We start from the raw sequence: 23,717 nt of genomic DNA on the forward strand, positions 1-23,717 counted from the left end.
AGCGGAAGCGTAATGACTGCAATTACAATTTACCCTCATTATGCTGCAGCGTGTGATGCAGCGTGGGGGTCTGTTTTGACAAAGGCGTGGCACGGAACAGGGGCGGAGGGCTGGATAGAGATATTCTGGGGAGCCTTCCTCTTTTGTTTAACAGCACATCAACCGAGGAACAAATCCTGCACGGCACTGAGCGCCCCTCAGGTGCCCTTTGGCTCCAGGAGGTGTGGGGGTTGCTGCACGGCCTGCTGAAGGCATTCCTTGGTCTGGAGAGAACCAAGGGCTGGCATATGCATGGTCCCAGCTGCACATCCCCAGATGCTTGGGTGTTGTGCATTCCTATGCGTGGAGCCTGTCTCCATCTCACGAATGCAGCTGGGAATCTCACGCACGGTATGATGGGCCGATGCCAGCGGAAACCCTCGCCTCCATGGACCTGGATTCTGCTTTGGTTTTGGTCATGAGAGAAAACTCTGGGTTAGAACCACAGTTGCCAACTTTCATGCGGTAAATAAGAAACCCTGTAAGAAACAAATCTCAGCTTCCAGACTCCATCTTCCCCCCGCTCCCTCCCCTCCACTGCAGCAGATCCCAGGGCCTGCTGGAGAACCAAGGGGCTGATGCCCTGTGGGTCCCAGGGTGAACCCAGCCTCCCCGGGACCAGCCTGGGGGTGGCAGGGGGAGGCTGCATGGGGCAGCATGGGCGACATGAAACAGTGCACAGCACCACAAATACACACAGCACCACAGATACACACCAGCGTGCAGTACCACAAATACACACAGCACCACAAATACACACCAGTACACAGTACCACAAATACACACCAATGCACAGCACCACAAATACACAGCACCACAAATAAACACCAGCATGCAGTACCACAAAAACACACAGCACCACAAATACACACCAGTACACAGTACCACAAATACACATCAATGCACAGCACCACAAATACACACCAGCGTGCAGTACCACAAATACACACAGCACCACAAATACACACCAGCGTGCAGTACCACAAATACACACAGCACCACAAATACACACCAGCGCACAGTACCACAGATACACACAGCACCACAAATATACACCAGTGCACAGCACCACAGATACACACAGCACCACAAATACACACCAGCGCGTACTACCAAAAATACACACAGCATCACAAATACACACCAGTGCACAGCACCACAAATACACACAGCACCACAAATACACACCAGTGCGCAGTACCACAATTACAGTACCACAAATACACACCAGTGCACAGTACCATAAATACACACAGCACCACAAATATACACCATTGTGCAGCACAATAGATACACAGCAGCGTGCAGCACCACCAATACACAGCACCACAAATATACAACAGCGGACAGTACCACAGATACCCACAGCACAGCACCACAAATGCACATAATCACACCCATGTTACACCAACTATCACAAACACACGTGCTACAGCTACACACCCCTCATACGAATACTTCCCAGTGGAGGCACAGCTGAGTCTCACACAACCCTGGAAGGAGAAACAGGCACAGTTGCTCGCAGACAGTCTCACGCAGGGTAGGGCTACATTTGGGCAGAGAGGGGCAGTTCCCAGGTCCCGTACGTGCACCTGCACTAGTGCTGTATGAGTGGCCTCTTGGGCTAACCAACATGGGTGCAAACCCACCTCACCCCTCACCTGCGCCACTGTCCGTGCCACCGCAGACACAGCGCCGTCTGGGGGCACCAGCAGAGCGAGCATAGGCACACCCAAATGAGCAGGGATCACAGCTCCCAGTTCCAGGCCAGCCATCCCCCGACGCTCACATGCACACACTCCAGGACTGTCGCAGACTGAGAGCAGAAGACCAAGCAACGGGACTGTGTAGAAGTGTCAGATCCCAGCCTCTGCGCCACGAAAACCACAGGCTGGCTCCTGAGCAGGGCTGGGCCGGTTCACACCAGCTGAGGACGCTGGCCTCTGTCACGTTGGCCAGACAGTGTCTTGTCTCTGCGTCTGCACGGTGCTTGGTGACTCCAATTTCCACCTCTGGTTTCAGGTCCCTGACTGTACTTGGGGACGAGGTGCCCTGGCTCTGCCGCTCGCCGGCTGGCGCGATTGTTCTGAGCAGGGTTGCGCAGCAGGCTAGCTTGGCGCTGCTTTTGGTTTGTTCTTCCCCGGGACTTGTATCACTGGCATCTTCAGCATCTTTCAGTCTGGGGCAGGGCTGGTCAGCTGGGAAGTTCATGGCATCTTTCTGTTGCAGGAGGAGCCCCAGTCCTGGCCCCGTAGCCCGTTGTTGCTGTACAAACACAGGACAAAGACGTGGTCCCAGCCCCAAAGAGCCGACAGTAGAAGGGGTGTGTAATTTTGTTGGGTACTGGGAGCGTCTAGGAACAAAGACTTCAGGCCACACTTCCGCGGTGGGGGACTCTGCCCTGGGAAGCAGTGACACCGAAAAGGGCATAGGGATCGTGATGGGTAATGAGCTGAACCTGAGCTCCCAGAGCGATGCTGTGGCTGAAAGGGCTAATGTGAATCCATGATGCATCAAGAGGGGAATCTCCAGTGGGAGCAGAAGTTATTTTGGCACTGATGTGACCGCTGCTGGAATCCAGGTCTGGTGCCCACGGTTCAAGAAGGATGTTGATAAATTGCAGAAGGTTCAGAGAAGAGCCATGAGAAGCAGTAAAGGGTTAGAAAACAGGTGTTAGACTGTCTACAATGATAGACTCACGGAGCTCAGTCTTAACAGAGAGAAGGGTGCGGAGTGACTTGATTGCAATCTGTAAGTACCCACATGGAGCACAAATATTTAATCATGGGCTCTTCAGTCTAGCAGAGGCAGGTCCAACATGATCCAATGGCTGGAAATTGAAGCTAGACAAATTCAGACTGGAAATAAGGCCTACATTTTTAACAGTGATAGCAATTAACTGTGGAACACGTTCCCAAAGGTCGTGGTGGAGTCTCCACCACTGATAATTTTCAGTTCAAGATGGGATGTTTTGCTAACAGCTCTGCTCTAGGGATTAGTGTGGGGCAGGTCTCTGGCCTGCGTTCTACGGGAGGGCAGAGGAGATGATCACAGCGGTCCCTTCTGGCCTTGGAATCTCTCAAAGTACCTTCGAGAGAGACCGAATGAATTGTTTCTGCTCCGGTGCTTTGTGGCAGAGGGCTGATTTGCTGCTTCGGCTGAGGTGGCCCCAGAAGTGGAATATTCCTGTCTGCGTGTTGGTTAGCGGGGGGAACGGGCCCAGTTCTGCTCTGCAGCTGTGATTGCTGGAGTCCTGTGGGTGTGGGGGGCGTTGTTGGCGGAGCAGCAGCTGTGCGGATTGCATTGGGGTTTGGTCCCAATCAGCGTTGTCAGCTGTTAGCGTTGGGCCCCAGACTTCCCTCCTGTCTGGCGGCACGGGGGGAGAGGGGGAATCGGTTATAGTATCAGTTAATGTTGGCAGGAGTTTGATGTGGGGGGCGGGTTATCTAGCTAGTGGAGCGAGCAGAGATGGCAGCAACCTGCCACTGGGTCCGGAATGGATCCTGCTGACAGATGGAAACGGAGGCTCCAGCCCCAAACGCAGCACGTGCCCCTATGCCGGGGGGGGGGGGGGATGGGGTCTGTCTGCTTAACACTTTGGCTGTGGGTGTGGAGATCGGCAGGCAGTTGGCCTGGGATGTTGCATTTTGCCGTGTAGACCGGACCTAGCCACATCCACAGGCCCCATCCACAGCAGCAGGGACCACGCTGGGGTCGATCAGGCATACAATAGCCACGGCCCCAGGCTGACACGGGGGCGTTAGCGGGGCCCTTACAGTGGGGCTGTGAGCCTATGACCGCTCCCCCTCCATGGGGCGGGGTGGGGGGTGTTAATACCCTCATGTGCGTGGCTTTGAAAGTCGGTGTTGAATTAGCCCAGGATGTGCGGCCCAGAGCGAGAGGCCCAAGAATGCACCGCAGCTGTGAACCATGGACTCCCGCCGTGGCTCCAAGCTACATCCCGAAAGGATTACATAAGCCTGGGGCGGGGGAGGGTGAGCTGATGGGCGGGGGGGGGCAGATTTTGTTATTTCCAGAGGGGAGAGGGAACTCTCCAGCTTCCCAGAGGAAATCAGATGCCATCAATAATTCCTGTTCACTCCCTAGGGGGACCCGTCACTCTCTCTGCATCACACGTGCACTGACACAATTCCATACATGCAAACCCTGCACTCACACCCATGCACATGCACTGACACAATTCCATACATAAATGCCCAGCATTCACACACATGCACTGACACTTCCATACACACATGCCCTGTATTTATATCCATGCGCTCACACTGACCCACTTCCACACACACACCCATGCACACACTGACTCACTTCTACACACACACCCTGCACTCACACCTATGCACACACTGACTCGCTTCCATTCACACATGCCCTGTACTCACACCAACACATCCCATGCATGCACATACACTCACATTGACACATCCCTATAAAAACCCAAACACCACCCATGCCCACACACCCACATACACATGCTGCCACACTCTTGTACACACTCACATGCACACAACATCCACAGCGCACACATTCTCTCAGACTCACCCATTACCTTTCACACATCAAACTTCCATCCATCCATACTAACACTCATGTACACGTGTGTGCACTGACCCTCCTTCTCAGTCAGTCATGCACACAATATTGCACGTGGGCACACACAAACACACCGCTTCAGTATACACATGTTCTTACCCCTGAACATACACGCTTAAAAACACGTGTGCACACACACACAGTCTGTTGCACAACACTCCTTCTGACTTGCACACAATGCCATCCATACATCAACAGCCGTACACACACAGCACTCATACACCCCCAATGCTACCCTCTGGCTCTTTGTCTACCACTGTCTCTGGGGTACCAGGTCTCTGTATTATCTCCATTGGGTTGCATTGCAACAATGAGACATCATTCTCCATCAGCCCAGCCATGGGTCTCCTTACCCAGGTCAGCATCAAGACAACTCCAACAAATTCAATGCCTTATTCTCCCTTGTTTCCCCCTTTAGCACCCTTGTGTCTTTCAGTCTCCCTAACTCCTCTCCCATCCAGTCCCCACCCATGGGTGCTCTTCTCCCCCCCCCCTTCTTCCATGGCTCTCATCTCTTTCTGATTGCTCCAGGCGTAGTGTGGCATGCACAGATACACATGGGGGCCTCCCTTTGCGCACTGCTAGCCTTGCACTGTGCTATTCCTGGGCCGGCTGTCTCAGTGGGCACATCTCCTTGGTCCGTCAGTCGTCCTCCCGGGTGCACCCCCAGAAAGAGTCATCAGCTCTCAGCACATACTGGATAACGGTTTCCTTGCCCTTGGGAGGGTGTCAGGCCAGCGGGAATTGGTTGCAATGGTGTAATGTGTCTGTCTCGTTTTCACTGGCTCAATGTGCGGCTATGCAGTGTGCTGGGAGGGTGGAGATCTAAAATGAGGCAGGACTTTTCCGCTCCACCTTGCTCCTGTAGATGAATTTAGCTCTTTAAAAACTCGGCTGTTTGTTCAGACGGCGCCCTGGGGAGTTTGATGGAGTTACTCTGCCACAACTTGGGTCATTCACATTACTCACTGTTACTCCCCAGACAACAGCTGAAGTCTCAGAATATCCCATCAGTTCATCAGCAGCCTCAGACGGGCTTTCCAGATTCATGGCGGATTCCCACCTCACACACCCACTATCCAAGTTGCCCCCCTGGGGCACCAGCACATAATGTCCCTTGAATTTTCCCTCTGCTCTTGCACAGATTTGGGCTCACGCTGAGCACCCCCAGCCACAAAGGGAGCGTCTTCCTCTCCCCCTCTGACGGCTGAGCTGAGATCTGGCCGGTGCTCTCTGCCAGGGAGCGGGGTGGGAGGACACAGGAGCTTCATGGTCAGTGTCCCGGCTCTGGTTCTATCCCTCCTGCCTCTGTTCTCCATTGGCCTCCTGAGCTCCAGAATGGAGAGCAGAGGCCAACTTCCCCCCTCCCCCCGAGCCAAGCAGATGGGTCACGTCAGACCCCTCGCAATCCTTCATCCGCTCAGGCATGTTTATTATCCACATGTGTCTGGAGAGAAGATGGCTTGTGTCAGCGCAGGCCAGGAAGGAAGGGAGGGGACGTGAGCGAGTCTTGCCGGTTGCACGTGGAGCCGTGCCGCAGATGGGAACCGGGCAGCGGCAGCACGTGGGTTAAACGCAGGGCTCAAAGGAGGGTACCATCATCCTGTTAATCCGGAGGTTTCCTGTGACAGACATGACTGCCGTCCGACAGCGCCCATCTAGGGGGGCCCATGGGCTGTGGGTTTCTGGCTGCGGTGCCGCGGGGACTGACACCAGATGATGTGGTGTGATGGAAGGCAGGTGGGAAGATAACCGTGCACATCCTCGCTCCTTCTGCCCGCGTGGAAGTCACATGGTGTCCACACATGCAGACGTGCACATCAGGCGAATCAGTGCATGGCCCCTAGGTTTGATCAAACACTTTGCACGCGTCATGTAATACTGACCTGTATCCAAAGGCCAGGAAAGAGCCATGTGGGGAGGTGAGTGGGCACATGCAGGGGATTTAATTCCTACACGCCTGGCACTGGACCTGCCATGAGAGGAGTGGAGGGTGTGTTTGGTCTGGTGTGCCAGAGAGACGGGACATCTGACTCCATGGGCCATTGGCCTGACCCAACATTGCAGGGAGCCAGGGCATCAGGCTGGATGGACCATTGATCTGTTTCTTTATGGCAAGTCATAATATCCCTGTGTTATTTTAAATGGAATGGGACAGATCCTCAACTGGTAAAAACTGACACCGCGCCATTGAACTCAGTGCCGTGGTGCCGGGTCACACCTGGGGAGGATCTGGGATACACAGCACTGAAGACATATCAAGTAGGGCCAAGCAAGTGGATTCGGATGAAGTGAGAACCAGCCCCGAACTCCAGTGCAGAATTCAGCCGAGGAGATCTCAGATACGAGCCTGCAAAATCCAGCGTGCTGAGCTAGCCTTCAGGGAAATGTAGTTGACTCTGTTCCTGCATTCAGTCAATGGCTTGGTCTACACTACAGAGTTAGGTCGACATAAGGCAGCTGGAGCGGTGACATTGACAAGAAAGCCGGCTCCCCAGCTGTGCTGCCACCCAGGCTCCTGGTGTGGGCTGCTGCCCCTTGGGGTCCCAACTCCCCGCTGGGAGCACGGCAGCTAACCGGACTCTAGGCATGGATCTCCCCACCGGAGGTAAGAAGCCCCGGACGGCTTCTCCCTGTACATAGGTGGACTGAAGATTGTAGTGTCGACATGCCCTATGTCATGTGCCCAAAGGCAAAAGCCAAGAGATCCTGTAAGAGTCGATCAGCCTGAGCTCTTACTGTGCTGCGTGTACAATAGACTGTGCTCCGGAGATGGGCCTTCAAGCCAGCGTTTGCCTCGAGCAAACCCGCTTCTTGCACCACCCAGGTTCTCAGCCAGCTGCCACCGAGGAACCCACTTGCTCTGCTCTCAGGTGCCGTGGGAGGAGGGAGAGAGATGTCCCCTGGCTTCACTATTTGCCATTGTCCGTGCCGAATAATGAGCCTCGCCCCTTTGGTTTCGCAGCGCGAGGGCTGGTTGTTAAACACGGTGTATGTGTAACTGGCATGACCCTCCCGTGTCAGTAAGGCCCAGCGCAGGTATGTCCCCATGCAGCACTCCCAGCATGCTTCAGTTCTGTCTTCCAGCTTCCCCCATACTCCCCGTGTCAGTGCCCCCTAGCCCTGACCTGCAGCCCCACTGCTTTTCCAGTCGTAGCCTCCCCGCCCAGAGCTGCACCGATGCACCTCCATGCTGACTTGCAGCCCCCCTGCTAGTCCAACCTCCCCCCTGCAGCCCCCTCTCCCCCTGTTCTGCTGATCCCCTCAATAGTGGGTGCTCACCACCCGCCAGCCACCCCACAATCAGGTGGCGGTGGGCAGGAGGCGCTGGGGGGAGGGGGTGGGAAGAGGCGGCGAGGGTGGGGCCTTGGGGGAAGGGGCGGGGTGGGGGTATGGCCTCGGGGGCAGAGCACCCACCGGGCAAGAAGAAACCTGGAGCCTGTGTGGACAGACACCGGCTGGGGGGTGAGCAGAGACCCACTGGCCCATTTGACTTGTGGCTGAGGTCAAACTCAAGCCCAGAGTCCCAGAGGTCGCGAGGGAGAATGCCTCGGCGTTAACCCATCATGTCAAGCACGCCGCGGCGGCTGGTCAACCCTCCCGTAACGCGGGGTGGTCACGGTGCCTCCCGCAGCCCCAGGGAGCCAGCTCCTGGAGTACGGTGTGACGTGAGCTTGCAGCGGAAATCCTGAGTGGGGCTTGGAGAGGGGCTGTCTCCAGGAGTCTGCCGGGGGGGTCCTTTCCACAGTCTGTCCGGCCTTCGCTCGAGCAGGAATGCCGTGCGTTTTCGTGTCCCTCTCCCACAGAAGTGGGGCCAATGGAAGGCCTTGCCTTCCCCATCCCGTCTGTCCGACATCCTGGCACCAACAGCTCCCCAGCGCTTTACGAAGCGGTTTCCTTTCCACTTTATGCTGAGCCCCCGAGAGCCTAAACCTGAGGGCTCTCTTGCCCCGGTAGAGCTTTTCCTGCCCTCTCACGTGCGGGCTGGTTTGTTAGCGGCGGGCGCTGAGTGACACGCGCTGATTTGTTGTCGTAAGATGCGCCGGAGTGCTGGGCATTCATGTTGCTGTAGGCGGGTTAGGCACGCCAGCCACCGTTCGTTGCTGCGGGCTTGCTCATGACTGGAGGGTCGCTCGTTCGCGCGGGGCTGAGCACGGGGTGTGTTATGGTAGGGTTGCTTATGACGGAGCAGAGCCCCCTGGATTTGGTCCCACTGCAGCTGACGAGTTCACCTCCCCGCCCCAGAGCTGTGCTCCAAAATCCCCGCTTTCATTTGAAGACAATGGAGTTTCCAGGCTTTGTGGCTAGGAGGAAACCTCACAAACAGGCCATGTCGTCTCTGTCGTCTGACAGTGGGAGGGCTCATTCCCTGCATCAGCCCAGAAGCCACAAAGTGCCTCTTCTGTGTAAAGACCCCTCCTCCCCCGGAAAGAAACCCTTGGGTAAGGAACGCCCTAGGGCGGACCTGGGCCCTCTGGGCGTCGTGGCTGTGAGTGGGGCAGCAGGGGCTGTGGATCTGGGTCTCAGGCGGCGCTCGGCTGGGGCTCAGCCTCTCGGGTGTGGGGACCGTACCACGCTGGGCCTGGCCTCCCGGCCTTCCGCGGCCAGCGCCCCCTGCGCAGCGTCCCCCGCAGGCAGGGCCGGCGGTGCCCGGGGCACGGCCAGGGTCCCTCACTCCCTGCCTTGCGGGCTGAGCGCTGCCAGCGGGGGCGGCGGGACAGCCAGTAGAGCCCTGCCCCGCGCTGCGATCTGTCTCTGTCCCTCCCGGGTCTCTCTCTAGCCAGGTCTCCCCGGCTCGCTGGCTCTGGCGCTCATGGGCACTGCCAGGGCAGGCTGGCCGGCCTGCTGCTTCGGCCGGTCCGCCGGGCCGCGCTCCGGTGGGGGGGACCCGGCGGCAGGAGCTAAGCCGCCACGGCGCTGATGCATCCTGGGCCCAGCCCGACTGGGAATGACGGACCCTCCTGCGCGGGGCTCAGGGGGAGGGCAGAGGACGCGGCTGGCTCCAGCCCTGCCTTGGCCCCCCACCCCATCCCCGGCAGAGAGGAGCCGCCCGGCAGGTGTCAGGGACGCTGTGACCAGCCTCGGGGCTGGAGGTCGGCCGTCCCCCTGCTCCTGCTGTGCAGCGCCTGGCGCACGGTCTGCTGCTGCTCAGAACTGGCGCCACCACCCTGGCCCAGCCCTTGGCCCCTGACAGACAGGCGGCCATGACGACCCCCCATGCCCTGCTGAGCTACGATTCCTCCCCGTGCCCCCTCCTCTCACGCTCTCGGCTCCAGTTCCCTGTCTCCCCTCCCCCGCCATTCCTCTGTCTCCCCATCCCCTCCCCCTCCATTCCCCTATCACCCCATCCCCTCTCCATTCCCCCACTATGTGCCCCATCCTCTCCCCCGCCATTCCCCCATCGCCCCATTCCCCCACCCTGTGCCCCGTCCCCTCCCCCACCATTCCCCCATAACCCCATCCCCTCCCACTCCATTCCCCCATCCCTGTGCCCCATCCCCTCCCCCTCCATTCTTCTGTCTCCCCATCCCTGTGCCCCATCCCCCTCCCCCTCCATTCCCCCACCCGTGCCCCATCCCCTCTCCTGCCATTCCCCCACCCTGTGCCCCATCCCCTCCCGCGCCATTCCCCCATAACCCCATCCCCTCCCACTCCATTCCCCCATCCCTGTGTCCCATCCCCCATCCCCCTCCATTCCTCCATCTCCCCATCCCTTTGCCCCATCCTCCCTCCCCCTCCATTCCCCCACCCATGCCCCATCCCCTCTCCTGCCATTCCCCCACCCTGTGCCCCATCCCCTCCCCCGCCAATCCCCCATAACCCCATCCCCTCCCACTCCATTCCCCCATCCCTGTCTGAGGAACAGAACCACTAACCCAGGAACCTATCCTTGCAACAAAGCCCGTTGCCAACTCTGTCCACATATCTATTCAGGGGACACCATCATAGGGCCTAATCACATCAGCCACACTATCAGAGGCTCGTTCACCTGCGCATCTACCAATGTGATATATGCCATCATGTGCCAGCAATGCCCCTCTGCCATGTACATTGGCCAAACTGGACAGTCTCTACGTAAAAGAATGAATGGACACAAATCAGACGTCAAGAATTATAACATTCAAAAACCAGTTGGAGAACACTTCAATCTCTCCGGTCACTCGATCACAGACCTGAGAGTGGCTATCCTTCAACAAAAAAGCTTCAAAAACAGACTCCAACGAGAGACTGTGAATTGGAATTAATTTGCAAACTGGATACAATTAACTTAGGCTTGAATAGAGACTGGGAATGGATGAGTCATTACACAAAGTAAAACTATTTCCCCATGTTATTTCTCCCCCCCACCCCACCCCCCACTGTTCCTCAGACGTTCTTGTTAACTGCTGGAAATGGCCCACCTTGATTATCATAAAAGGTTTTCCTCCTTCCCCCCCCCTGCTGCTGGTGATGGCTCATCTTAAGTGATCACTCTCCTTACAGTGTGTATGATAAACCCATTGTTTCATGTTCTCTGTGTGTGTATATCAATCTCCCCTCTGTATTTTCCACCAAAAGCATCCGATGAAGTGAGCTGTAGCTCACGAAAGCTTATGCTCAAATAAATTTGTTAGTCTCTAAGGTGCCACAAGTCCTCCTTTTCTTGTAGTATTCATGTCGCTGTGTAATGGGAATGTGGCCCAGGCCCCTCCTGCTGGAGCCATGGCCATGGCAGGAGGTGTCAGTTGCTCTGCTCCATGGTGCTCCACCCTCCCGCCCATGTCCCTAGCTCCCTGTCCACACCCAAGGAGAGGCTCTGCCCAAGCCTCCCGGTCCCCTCTAGCGTCTCTCCACAGGCTTTCCCCTAGGGTCGCGGCCGCACCCCAGTGACCGCCCCCTCCCCTCTCCCCATGCAGGTGGAGCTGTCTGATGGGACGTCCCACACCATCACCGACGCCTACGCCGGCAAGGAGTACATCATCCAGGTGGCCGCCAAGGACAACGACATCGGCACGTGGAGCGACTGGAGCGTCGCTGTGCATGCCACGCCCTGGACGGAGGAGCCCAAGCACCTCACCACGGAAGCCCAGATGGCAGGTGAGGGTGCCAGGCAGCAGGGGGCCCAGCCGGGATGGTGCAGCAGGGCCCGGGGGTTTGATCCCGCTCCTGCCAAGGGCTTGACGTCACCGCTGCTGCACAGCTGGTGGGAGGCAGGGAGTCAGGCCCCATGAAGGGGGGGAAGGGGGTTGCCCAAGTTCACACCACAAGTAGCAGAGTCAGGAAGAGAACCCAGGAGTCCTGGCTCCCAGCCCCCTGCTTTGACCACTAGACCTCACTATCTTCCCAGTGCCAGGTATAGAACCAAGAGTCCGTCTTTCCAGTCTCTAACCCACTAGACCTCACCCTGTCAAGCTGGCGCACTGCATCCTGAGACAGCTGGAGGCCAGGAGCACTGGCACTCATGAGACTGAGTGAAAGCAACCCAAGGACCCTGGGGCCCTGCCCTTCTGGTGGCAGCAGGTTTCAGGATCCAGATGCAGGGGGCAGTCCCCAGCTCCTGGAGCTATTGTTTCAGGCTCTCTGCATACTCAGGTAGGCATCAGTTAACTTAGGGCACATTTTCAAGCTTTTCTCTGCATCCATGAAGGACAGAAACACATTACTTTTAAATGGGTTTCAGAGTGGTAGCCATGTTAGTCTGTTTCAGCAAAAACAACGAGGAGTCTTTGTGGCACCTTAGAGACTAACAAATGTATTTGGGCATAAGCTTTTGTGGGCTATAAGCCACTTCATCAGATGCATGGAGTGAAAAATACAGTAAGCAGTATATATATACAGCACATGAAAAGATGGGAGTTGTCTTACTAAGTGTGGGGTCAGTGCTAATTAGGCCAATTCAATTAATGTGGAAGTGGTCTATTCTCAACAGTTGACAAGAAGGGGTGAATATCAAGAGAGGGAAAATTACTTTTGTAGTGTTAACGAGGGCAATGCAATCAAATTGCCACTTTTAAGTCTGTTATTGAGTGTCCAGGGAGATTGAAGTGTTCTCCTACTGGTTTTTGAATGCTATGATTCCTGACATCTGATTTGTGTCCATTTATTCTTTTGCGTAGAGACTGTCTGGTTTGGCCAATGTACGTGGTGGAGGGGCATTGCTGGCACGTGATGGCATATATCACATTGGTAGATAAGCAGGGGGATGAGCCCTTGATCGTGTTTCTGATGTGGTTGGGTCCTATGATGGTGTCCCATGAATAAATATGCAGACAGAGTTGTCACTGTGGTTTGTTGCAGGTATTGGTTCCTTGGTTATGGTTCTGTTGTGTGGTGTGTAGTTGCTGGTGAGTATTTGCTTCAGGTTGGGGGGGCTGTCTGTAAGCGAGGACTGGCCTGTCTCCCAAGGTCTGTGAGAGTGAGGGACCGTCCTTCAGGATACATTGTAGATCCTTGATGATGTGCTAGAAAGGTTTTAGTTGGGGGCTGTAGGTGACGGCTAGTGGCGTTCTGTTAACTAAAACCTCTCCAGCACATCATCAAGGATCTACAACCTATCCTGAAGGACGCTCCCTCACTCTCACAGATCTTGGGAGACAGACATCAAGAAGTGTAACATTCAAAAACCAGTAGGAGAGCACTTCAATCTCCCTGGGCACTCAATAACAGACTTAAAAGTGGTGATTCTTCAACAAAAAAAAACTTCAAAACAGACTCCAAAGAGAAACTGCGGAACTAGAATTAATTTGCAAACTGGACACCATCAAATTAGGCTTGAATAAAGACTGGGAGTGGCTGGGTCACTACAAAAAGTAATTTTCCCTCTCTTGATATTCACCCCTTCTTGTCAACTATTGAGAATAGGCCACTTCCACCTTAATTGAATTGGCCTAATTAGCACTGACCCCCTCCTCCCCTCACTTGGTAAGACAACTCCCATCTTTTCATGTGCTGTGATATATATACTGCTTACTGTATTTTCCACTCCATGCATCTCATGAAGTGGGTTTTAGCCCACGAAAGCTTATGCCCAATTAAATGTGTTAGTCTCTAAGGTGTCACACGGACTCCTCGTTGTTTTTATTTTAAATGGCAGCTGAGATTCGGATTCATCACGTGCCTCCAGGGGCTGGGGCCCTAGGTATGGGCCAATAACGCCTATGCTGTCCGCAATGGCTCTGCCCAGCTGTGACACTGGGATTCCTGCCAGAGAATGGGGAGGAACGAAACACGAGACAAGACCCAAGCCCCTTGGTGTTGTCAGTGCATCTGACGGGGCTACCTCCAGCCTGTCCCAGGCCGTGGCTCGGGCCAGATACCTCCTCCCTCCACCTCAAGCTGTTGCATTCTGTCCATCTCCGGTCACACACACCTACAAATGGGCTAATTAACCTTAAGAGCGCCTCCCCCCTTCCCCATTGGACAGATGGGTAAACTGAGGCACTGAAAGATTAAAGCCCAAGGTTTCAAAGAGCCAGTTAGATGTGGGTGCCCAGCTAGCAGCATTTCCAGCCTCCCAGGCTGGGCCCCCCAAACTAGTAGAGATCTTTGCCAGCTGTACCTCAGCAACTCACCCCTGGCCAGAGTGACGCAGCTTCCGAGCTGGGATTCAGACTTCTCCAGTCCCTGGGCTAAGCACTAGCCCATGCTTCTCTCTCTCCTTGACACACAACACACACGTGCAAATGTCCTGTACGCTCATACACGCACAAAACACCTGTCCACAAATCCACACACATGCTGCTCGGAAACGACGGAGCCCAACAGGCTCCCTCGGAATTAGCCTCTGCTTCTGTCTCTTGCCCTGACACCTTCGAGAGGTTTGGCTAAGAGCCAGCTAGGTTTTGGCCTCCACCGTGACAGGGCCATGTACCATCTCCACGGCGGGCGCACTCCCCCCAGCTGTGTTACAGCATTTCAGCCAGCATGTCAGATGGTGGCCCGGCCTCTGCTGACTCAACTCCTCCTAGCTCTGGCCTCCAGCTTGTGAAGAAGCGCTAAGGTTTCGTAGGAAGGTTATTATTCAGTGGAGTGCTGCCCCCCAGCCCCCTGACCCTGCACAATGGCTCGGAGCCACGCCAATTAGAAAGAAAAGGCACAAAGTTAACAAGCCCCTGTTTCTAGGAAAGAGCTGGGACCGCATCCAAATTCACGACGTCGGCCTTCAGTTTCCCAGAAGGACTGGAGCGGACCCCGGCTTGGTTCCCCCAACTGGCACTGACTGCCAGGAGGTTGGGCAATCCACATCCCCAGAGCAAACAAATCACTGCTTCTCACAGAGAACTGGGACAGCGTCCAAATTCTCAGTGCTGCGCAAATCTTCGCCACTACCGGCTGTGGGTGTGCAAGGCCTTGGCACTGCTGACACTCTGTGTGTGTGTGTGTGTGTGTGTGTGCAAATCTTGGGCTGTTAGCTGTGTGAGTCAAAGGAGCCTCGCCCGCATGGGGCATGCAGGCGAGCAGGGAGGAACTCGATGCTGCAGTCCGGAGGAAGAAGTCCAGGCTGCTTGCTCACAGGCTGACGGAAGATACACTGAGATTTGCCCTCTGGAGGCTGTGGCACCTGCCAGGACTCTGCTGCATGAAGCTTATCAGACAAAGCCAGGAGTTTGCAGCCGGTCAGACACGTGCTGCCTTGGACGCATACACAAAGCCCTGCAAAGTAACACACATACAGACACACACACCCCAACATCACACAAACATACACCCAAATGCTTACAAACATGCAGGCTTTCACCCGTTTACACACACAGCTATACTCGCTCACAGACACTCACTGGGGCGTGTGAACGCTCACATGAATACACACACACGCCTGGTTTTCTCCAGTTCAGTTAACTAATCCTTTGTGAGCGTGACAAACTATACAAGTGTTGCTGCAGGTTGACTCACACTCACCTCTTCCTATGCAGGCACACACTAACTTGAATGCACATGCATGACTTGCATGCACACACACAGAGTTCTCACATGCACCCCCCTTTGCACACCTTTTGATGCACACACAATGACAATCGCTCTGAAATAGCTGAGCTGCACTGGACCCCTCTGAATTAGCCTCTGCTCCTCCCTTTCTCTGTCTCCTGGACACCTTGGAGAGGTTTGGCTAAGCACCTGCTGAGATCCTCCCCCCACCCTGCCAAGATTGGCCCGTGGCCCCCCGTGACACTTCCGGTCAGCATGTGACTAGTGGCCTGGTTCCCCCTGGCCTACTCTCCAGCTGTTGGACTGACTCTGCTGGCCCTTGGCTCCTGCCCGGTGGCACCAATTAGATCTAAAAGCACAGCATGAGCAGCTGTTTTCTGCTAGGAAAGTGGGGGTGATTCCACTTGGAATAGTGATTCCACTATGGGGGCCCCAGAAGGGCCAGAGGGAATTCCGGGTTAGGGCCCCTCAGGACTTGCTCTTGGGGGGAATATGGGAATGTCTGACCTCCTTGGAGGACTGACCTGCAAGTGCAAGGCTGGGGGGTGGGAGGGGGGGGCTGTATGCCTGGATACAGTATGCTGTAGCTGCTCCGGGGGCGCAGGCTGATGAGGTCATGAAACTTGTGACTTGCTGTGCTCATGATGTCATAAGGCTCCTGACAGGCCTCGCTGATGCTAAGGGCATCTCAAGGCACGTGACGTGCTGTGAGGGTGATGTCAGAGACCTTGCATCACAGCCATGATGACACCATGAAGTCTGACATAGATTCATAGATTCATAGATTCATAGATACTAAGGTCAGAAGGGACCATTCTGATCATCTAGTCCGACCTCCTGCACAGTGCGTCTGATGATGTCATGAAACTTGCCCCCATCGCTCTGGTGATGTCATATGCCAGTAGTGTCAGGGGGGTCTGTGCATATGGTGAGGTGAGGCCTCCGGAAACCAGGCTGGGAGGCAACACCTGCTCGTGCCTCATTCCATCAGAGCTTGGTTGGGCCACAACATTCCCCTGCCCAGACCCAGCGAAGGGCCTGGGCCCCTGTGTGGAGTCACGGCCCTGTCCACCCTCTGCACGTGCCACTTTGCAGGAGACGGCGCATGCCCATGGGAATCGGGAGCATCGTAGGATGGGGGACGACCCCAAAGGGAGAGGGGGCTGGTCAGATTTCCCCATGCGTGAGCCCAAATCACCACCCACGCGAGTGGCACTCCCGCCGGGAGCTCTCTCTCTCAACCCAGGCCCCCTCATGGAGGACGCCAGCCACGTAGGGCAGTAAAGTCGAGCCACCCCCCTCGAGCCGCTATCCCCAGCCGGTCCCCCCAGAGCAGAGACCTCCGCGTTCCGACCTGGGGCGGACACCCCAGTCCCGACCTGCGAGGCGCAGCCCGGCTGTGGCTCTCCCATCATGTGGGCGGGCCGACGGCCCGTGCTGCGTCTCCCAGCTCCCCAGAACCCCAGCTGGTTCCCGTCGCAGGCTTTGGCCACTCTGGCTTTGGGCATCCCCAAATCCGCCCTGGCACCCGCGGGGACATTTCTGTGGGGGGGATGGTGCCCTCTGCTGGCCATTCCATTTAACACGGGGCCCCAGTGGAGCTGGGCTTGCAGGAAGCTCTGAGCAGGTCCCTTGGCAGACGCGGGCATCAAAGACCGGGCACCCCAAGGAGCTGTGCAGAGCTGAGGCCCACCCAGGAGGCTGCAATGCTCATAACCCAACCCAGTGGGGGCGCAGAGCTCTTGCTGAGGCTGCACACCAGGCCCCTCAGATTGGAGTTGGGGGGCTGAGGGAGGACTGGTCATGCCAGGGTCCAGTTCCCAGGGCAGTGCCCAGAGCAAAGGGAGCCAGGCCCAGCCCCCTTCAGCCAGGGAGGAGGTAAAGGGGAAATGAATCAGGGCTCATGGCTAGTGGGGTGAGGGAGGGCTGGATACATAAATGCACAGAGAGACTAAACAAAGCAAGAGGCTAGCTGGTGAGATGACAGGGGGGCAGACAGATTTTCCTAATCCAGGAAAATATTGTCAGGAGGCTGCCAGATGGGCAAAGGGCTTTTAATAGGCAGGGGGCAGAGAGGCTGGGATGGCGAGCCCTGGTCTGGGAGAGGCGCTGCCATCTGTGCCATGCCAGGGTGGGCCTGTAGCTTGGAGGGAAGGCGAAGCGGGCAGTAGGCGATGCAGACCGTAGCTGCCTCTTGGCCCATCTGCAGGCTGTTCCTTTCCCTCGCTCCAGAGACGACGACTACCAGCACCTCCTCCTTCATGCCGCCCCCCACCACCAAGATCTGCGACCTGGAGGCCGTTGTCGGCAGCGGGGCCATGACCGTGTCCTGGGCGGCAGGATTGGTACTGGCAGCAGTTGGCGTTCTGTTTATGTAGTAAGTATTCACCAGCTCCGGCAGATCCCTCCTGCCCATCCTCACTGGGCTGGAGCCAAACTAGCCACGCACAGGCGGCCAGAATGGGACAGTCACACTCGCAGGGCAGCACGCAGAGTCCTTGGCGTGATCTTCACTGGTACCAAAGTATGTGTTCACTGTGAGGTAACTACCTCGCAAAGGGCACCAGTAGCGTTACCAGCAAGGAGCTAGGCCAGGCCAGCACTAGACCCCCGTGCTGAGTCAGCCTCACCTAGTTCATCTCGCAGTCGCGCTATGGAGCCTTGTCTCCACCAGGATTGCACAGTGGCAGAGATAACGGGCGTTAGGTATCCTGAGAGAAAAACACACCTTGCCAGTGGAGATGTAGCCCAGGAAACTGGAGACACAAGATGTCTGTTAGATCGATCTATCTATCTATCTATCTATCTATCTATCTATCTATCTATCTGTCTGTCTGTCTAACCCCCATGCACATCTGTCTGTCTATTCTAATCTGTTTTAGCCTGCTGCCCATCACCACGGTGTCTGGGTGCCTTTCATGTAAAATCAAGAACAGTAGTAAAGTATCTGGCCTATCTCTCTTTTGGAGGTCAGAGTGCTGATGGGGGGGTGATTTGATTCATTGGTGTTGTTTGGGGGGACAGGTTGAGTCTTGTTTCTCCCAGTGGGGCTTTGCAGTACAAAAGAATGTCAGTATTGGGTAGAAGGGGGTGTCAGTGCTCAGATTTGGGGGCGGGAGGGGGGTCAGTGTTGTGAGTAGCATCATGGCTAAAGGGTATTTCAAGAAGGAAGGTTTGCCAAGGTTTCCTAGAGGCGGTTTCACTCTAATCTCGTCTGCTGGGCAAGCGAGGGGGAAAGGACCTTAGTTAAAATGAGAGCTGGGTACCAAATCAAGAGCGTGATAAGATTGTTTGTTTGAAACGTGGTGGAGTTTTTTGGACTAAATTTGATCATTTTTCAAAAACAGAAATCACACAGACACACACACAACACACACACACACACACACAGAGAACCCGTTTGCTGGGACAGCCGAGTCACACCATGGTGTTTTGCAAAACTGAAAATGTTTTTTTTTTTGCAAAACTGAAAAAAATGTTGATTTCAACTTCCAAAACATTTCTGTTTGGAAAAACTGCAACTTTTTAAATCTAAAAAGATATGGATTTAAGAAAAGGTGAAAAAGCAAAAGAAAAATTCAGCCCTTCTCAGGGGAAGAGGCACAAAATGGTCTGAAAATTTTCAAAAGGCTCCCAAACAATTTTTAAAACTTTTCCCACCTACTTTAAAAATTAACTAGAAAGCTTAGCAAGCAAACATACCCACGTGTACATACATATTCTAGTCTCCCATGTTTAAGAAAGATGAATTCAAACTGGAACAGGTACAGAGAAGCGCGACTAGGATGATCAGAGGAATGGAAAACCTACCTTCTGAGAGGAAACTCAAGGAGCTTGGCTTGTTTATCATAACTAAACAAAGGCTGAGGTGAGATCTGATTGCTCTCTCTAAATACATCAGAGAAATAAATATCAGGGAGGGAGAGGAGTTATTGAAGTTAAGCACCAGTGTGGACACAAGAACAAATGGATAGAAACTGGCCATCAACAAGTTTAGGCTTGAAATGAGACAAAGGTTTCTAACCATCGAAGGAGTGAAGTTCTGGAACAGCCTGCCAAGGGGAGCAGTTGGGGCAAAAAACCTACCTGGCTTCAAGAGTCACCTTGATAAATTTATGGAGGTGACAGTATAATGAGGTAGCCCTACAACGGCATATGGCCGATCCGCAAATGCTATTAGCAAATATCTCCAATGGCCGGAGATGGGACACTAGATGGGGAGGGCTCTGAGTTACTACAGAGAATTCTTTCCCAGGTGTCTGGCTGTTGGGTCTCGCCCACATGCTCAGGGTCTAACTGATCGCCATATTTGGGGTCGGGAAGGAATTTTCCTCTGGGTCAGATTGGCAGAGACCCTGGGGGCGTTCGCCTTCCGCTGCAGCACGGGTCACTTGCTGGTTTAAACTAGTGGCCATGGTGGGTTCTCTGTCACTTGAAGTCTTTAAAGCAAGATTTGAGGACATCAGCAATTCAGCCAGAGGGTCTGTAACAGTAGTGGGGGGTGAGGTTCTGTGGCCTGCACAGTGCAGGATGTCAGACTAAATGATCATGATGGCCCCTTCTGGCCTTAAAGTCGATGAGTCTGTGAGGTACATACGGATGTACACATAGGCACAGACACATACACAAATGTACACGCACACAAAGGCATGCATGAATGCCCATAGGTACATACACACAATCGTGCACATTCATGCCCATGCATGGACACACACACACACACACACATTCACGTATGCGTCCACACACAGAGCGATGCACACACACACTTAGGATTGCCAACGTTCCAGGATTGTCCTGGATTCTTCAGGAATTAGAGATTAATCTTTAATTAAAGATTATGTCATGTGATGAAACCTCCAGGAATACGTCCAACCAAAATTGGCAACTCTATCTGGCCTGCGTGCACACACTTGTATGAGCACACACATATTCACTCACATCTATCCACTCACACATCAGCACCCCCCAGCCTACACTTGCCCACACACACGCTCGCACAGGTCTGCACTTATACAGACCCATGTGGACACACACACAGGCACACTCATGCATGCCCCTTCCCCACGCACACCCAGATGTGATAGCCTTAGCCCAGGGAGCAGTGCACTTCCTGTTGGAGGTGGACTTTCAGAGGATAAGGGACCTCCTGCTGCTACCAGTGAGGGGAGATCTTTTTCCAAAGTGATGAACTCCTCACCTCATTAAAGTTAACAGCAAAACTTCCAGTAACTGCCGCGGGGCCAGGATTTCTGGGATCCCCGCCCTCTGACTGCAGTCTGTGGAATTTTTTTGCTGTGATGCAGAGTGGGGGCACCCCAGGGATAGGGGCAAGGGCCAATCTGTGTAGCTATAAATCTACCTGTCTCATGCTTCAGGGCTTCAGCCATCACCTGGAGGGCTTTGGGAGGGAATTTTTTCCCTATTGTATTCTGGGGTTTCTGGGTTTTTTGGTCTGAAGCATCAGAGATGGCTATTAGAGATGAGACACTATTCGGGGTATGCTGGCGCCCTGAGATGACCCTGAGAATTCCCTTTCTTGGGTGCTTGGCTGGTGAGTCTTGCTCCGGGTCTAACTGATCACCAGATTTGGGGTTGGGATCATTTTCTCCCAGGTCAGATTGACAGTGTTCTTGGGGGGGGCGGGGGTTGTCTTCCTCTGTGGGGCATGGATCACCTGCTGGGATCATCTGGGTCTATCTCACCTAGTCAGTTCCCTGCCATTGCTGAGGTGTTGGCCTCTGGTGCTCCTCGGTCACTCCTGGTCTCTGCCTGTGGCACACAATAGCTTCCGAGGCCTGTAACACTTTGCTGTAATCCAGGTTCTGGGGGGAGCATGCGGGGGGCTGGCTGTGCAATACAGCAGGTCAGATTGGATGATCTGGAGGCTCTCTTCTGGCCTGTGACACTGTGCCTTTCTATTGTACCGCGCTTGAGTGTGCTGCTTTCAGAGCCCCCCTAAGCGCAGGCGGTGACCCCCTCTCTCCGTTCCTCTCCCTGCCTGCAGATCCCCGCCTCGCAGCCCCCCAAAGGAGACCACCCCCCCATCTGAATCTATTTTCTCTTCTATTTTGCACACGTTAAGGCGGACGTATCACATTTCTCTTCATCGCTTCACTTTGTAGAAGGACAGACCTGCCGCGCCGGGAGGATTTCCCCGCCCTGAACTGGCAGGGGGGACCATGGAACTTTTACAAAAAGAGAGAGAGAGAGAGCGAGAGAGAGACTCCCCCACTCCCCTGATGCCCCCCCCCAAACAGCGAGACGCCAACCCCGGCTGCAGAGGAGAGCGCCAGCCGTCCTGGGCGAGAGATCGGATCATACAGCTAAACCGCCATGCCAAAGATGCTTCGCTACTTCGCTTCACGCCCACAGCGCTCTGCTGCTGGCCGCTGCCACAACACGGGTGACAAAACGTGTCAAACACACATGGGACAGGGGAGGGGTCTCGAAACCACAATGAGCCTCGTAAGGGGGTGACCCCCTCCCCCCGCTCCTCAGAGAGGGCTCAGAAGAACTGAACTGGCTTCCAGAAGCCCCAGGCTGGAGGGGCGGCGGGGGTTTAGTCCCCCCGGATGCGATTCCCCACTCCCAACCCCTGTGCGACAGAGGACATAAGCACTGTTTTCACGAGCACAGACTAGCGCATTGGGGGCTTTCTTTTTTATGGGAAACAGGAATCTGAGAACAGCCAAACCGACCCTCCTCCCTCCACCACCCGCCTGCACTGGACTCCCGGCACCTCCCAGACACCCACCTGTGCCCCCCAGCCTGGGCAAAATCAGCGAGGAGACAATAGCTACAGTGAAGTCTGCGACTCTCCCCCGCCCCGTTGCCTGGTTGTCTCTCTTTTTATCACCTCCCTTCCATTTCTAAAGGGAAGCGCCTCGGTTTCTGTATTTGTCTTATTATTGAAAAACAAATATTCATAATGGAACTGTACGACACAAACGTATCTCTCCCCCCCCATGCTCGTTCGTTCCCCCCATCCTTCGTTCTCTCCTCCCCCCACTCCCGCCGCACCCCGGTCCTGTTTTGTAAGACAGCACCCTGCCCATTCCGAGCGCAGTATTTAATATCCGATGTCCTAGTATTCCAAAAGTTAACATGCTGTATTTGAATTTTTTATAGATGTATATATAAAAAAACAAACAAAAAAATCCACACACACACACCCCCACCCCAAAACAGCCAACAACAACAACAAAAAACGACCCAGGAGAGAGGTTGTTCATTAAACGTGATCATTTCGTGATGACTGTCGACCCCTGGAATTATTTCACCTCAAGGTCAGGGCTGAGCCCCAAGTATTCTAGACCCTTGGGGACCCCAGTGATGTCCAGTCATTCCCACCGTCCGGTGCTAGTGGGTGGGGACGAGATTAGACCGATTGAAAAAGCCTCCAGATCCAGAGTTCTAGAGCTTTTGGAGTTCCAGAACCCCAAGAGTGTTAGTTCCTCTTAGAGTCCTTAGACCCCCCCAAAAAAGTTCTAGATCCCCTTGGAGTCCTTGAACCCCCAAGAGTTCTAGAGACTTTTGTAGTTGCAGAGTTTTTGGCATTCTAAAACTACCCAGAGTTCAAGAGACTTGGCATTCTACAGACCCCCGATGTTTTAGAAGAAGCCCCGATACCTATCAGGATGGGGAAATCAAACTAGATTAAGAGCCCCTCGTCATTCTAGACACCTGGCACCAGGGCCATCCCAAAGACAGTGCGGGGCCTGGGGCGGAAGTGATGGGTTCGTCTCTTCTGGGACCAACTGCGCCGGCCAATAGCACCGGCCCATGGGGTCCCCCAAAGCGTGGGGCTGATACGCCCTATCCAAGGGACGGCTCTGCCTGGCACCTCTCCCAGTGCAAGGCCAGTCTTGGTCGTTTAGCCCTCCTAGTTCTGGAAGCTGAACACTGGTGCTGCTGGAGCTGGAATCACACTGTCTTGCAACACTGGGTGACTGGGCAACACAATGGCAGGTGAAATTCAGTGTTGATAAATGCAAAGTAATGCACATTGGAAAACATAATCCCAGCTATACATATGAAATGATGGAGTCTAAATTAGCTGTTCCCACTCAAGAAGGAGATCTTGGAGTCTCTGTGGATAGTTCTCTGAAAACATCCACTCAATGTGCAGCAGCCGTCAAAAAAGTTAACAGAATGTT

General features: G+C 54.7%; 1 protein-coding gene across 8 annotated transcripts in view; it reads left to right on the forward strand.

The window, feature by feature from the left end:
- Positions 1-22,831, forward strand: part of CNTFR (ciliary neurotrophic factor receptor) — a 446,573-nt gene extending 423,742 nt beyond the window's left edge. For 4 of the 8 annotated variants that reach the window (XM_038402719.2, XM_038402721.2, XM_043514905.1 and 1 more), the window contains 3 exons: positions 11,550-11,730; positions 17,791-17,935; positions 21,644-22,831. In XM_038402719.2, coding sequence (XP_038258647.1) covers positions 11,550-11,730; positions 17,791-17,935; position 21,644 — 327 coding nt within the window. In that variant the 3' untranslated portion in view covers positions 21,645-22,831. Of the gene's footprint in view, positions 1-11,549; positions 11,731-17,790; positions 17,936-21,565 lie in introns of all 8 variants that reach the window. The other 4 variants (XM_038402722.2, XM_043514907.1, XM_038402720.2 and 1 more) reach the window with 3 other exon arrangements.
- Positions 22,832-23,717: the final 886 nt, after the last annotated feature.

The sequence above is a fragment of the Dermochelys coriacea genome, chromosome 5 (genome assembly GCF_009764565.3).
Source record: "Dermochelys coriacea isolate rDerCor1 chromosome 5, rDerCor1.pri.v4, whole genome shotgun sequence".
NCBI classification, from domain to species: Eukaryota; Metazoa; Chordata; order Testudines; family Dermochelyidae; genus Dermochelys; species Dermochelys coriacea.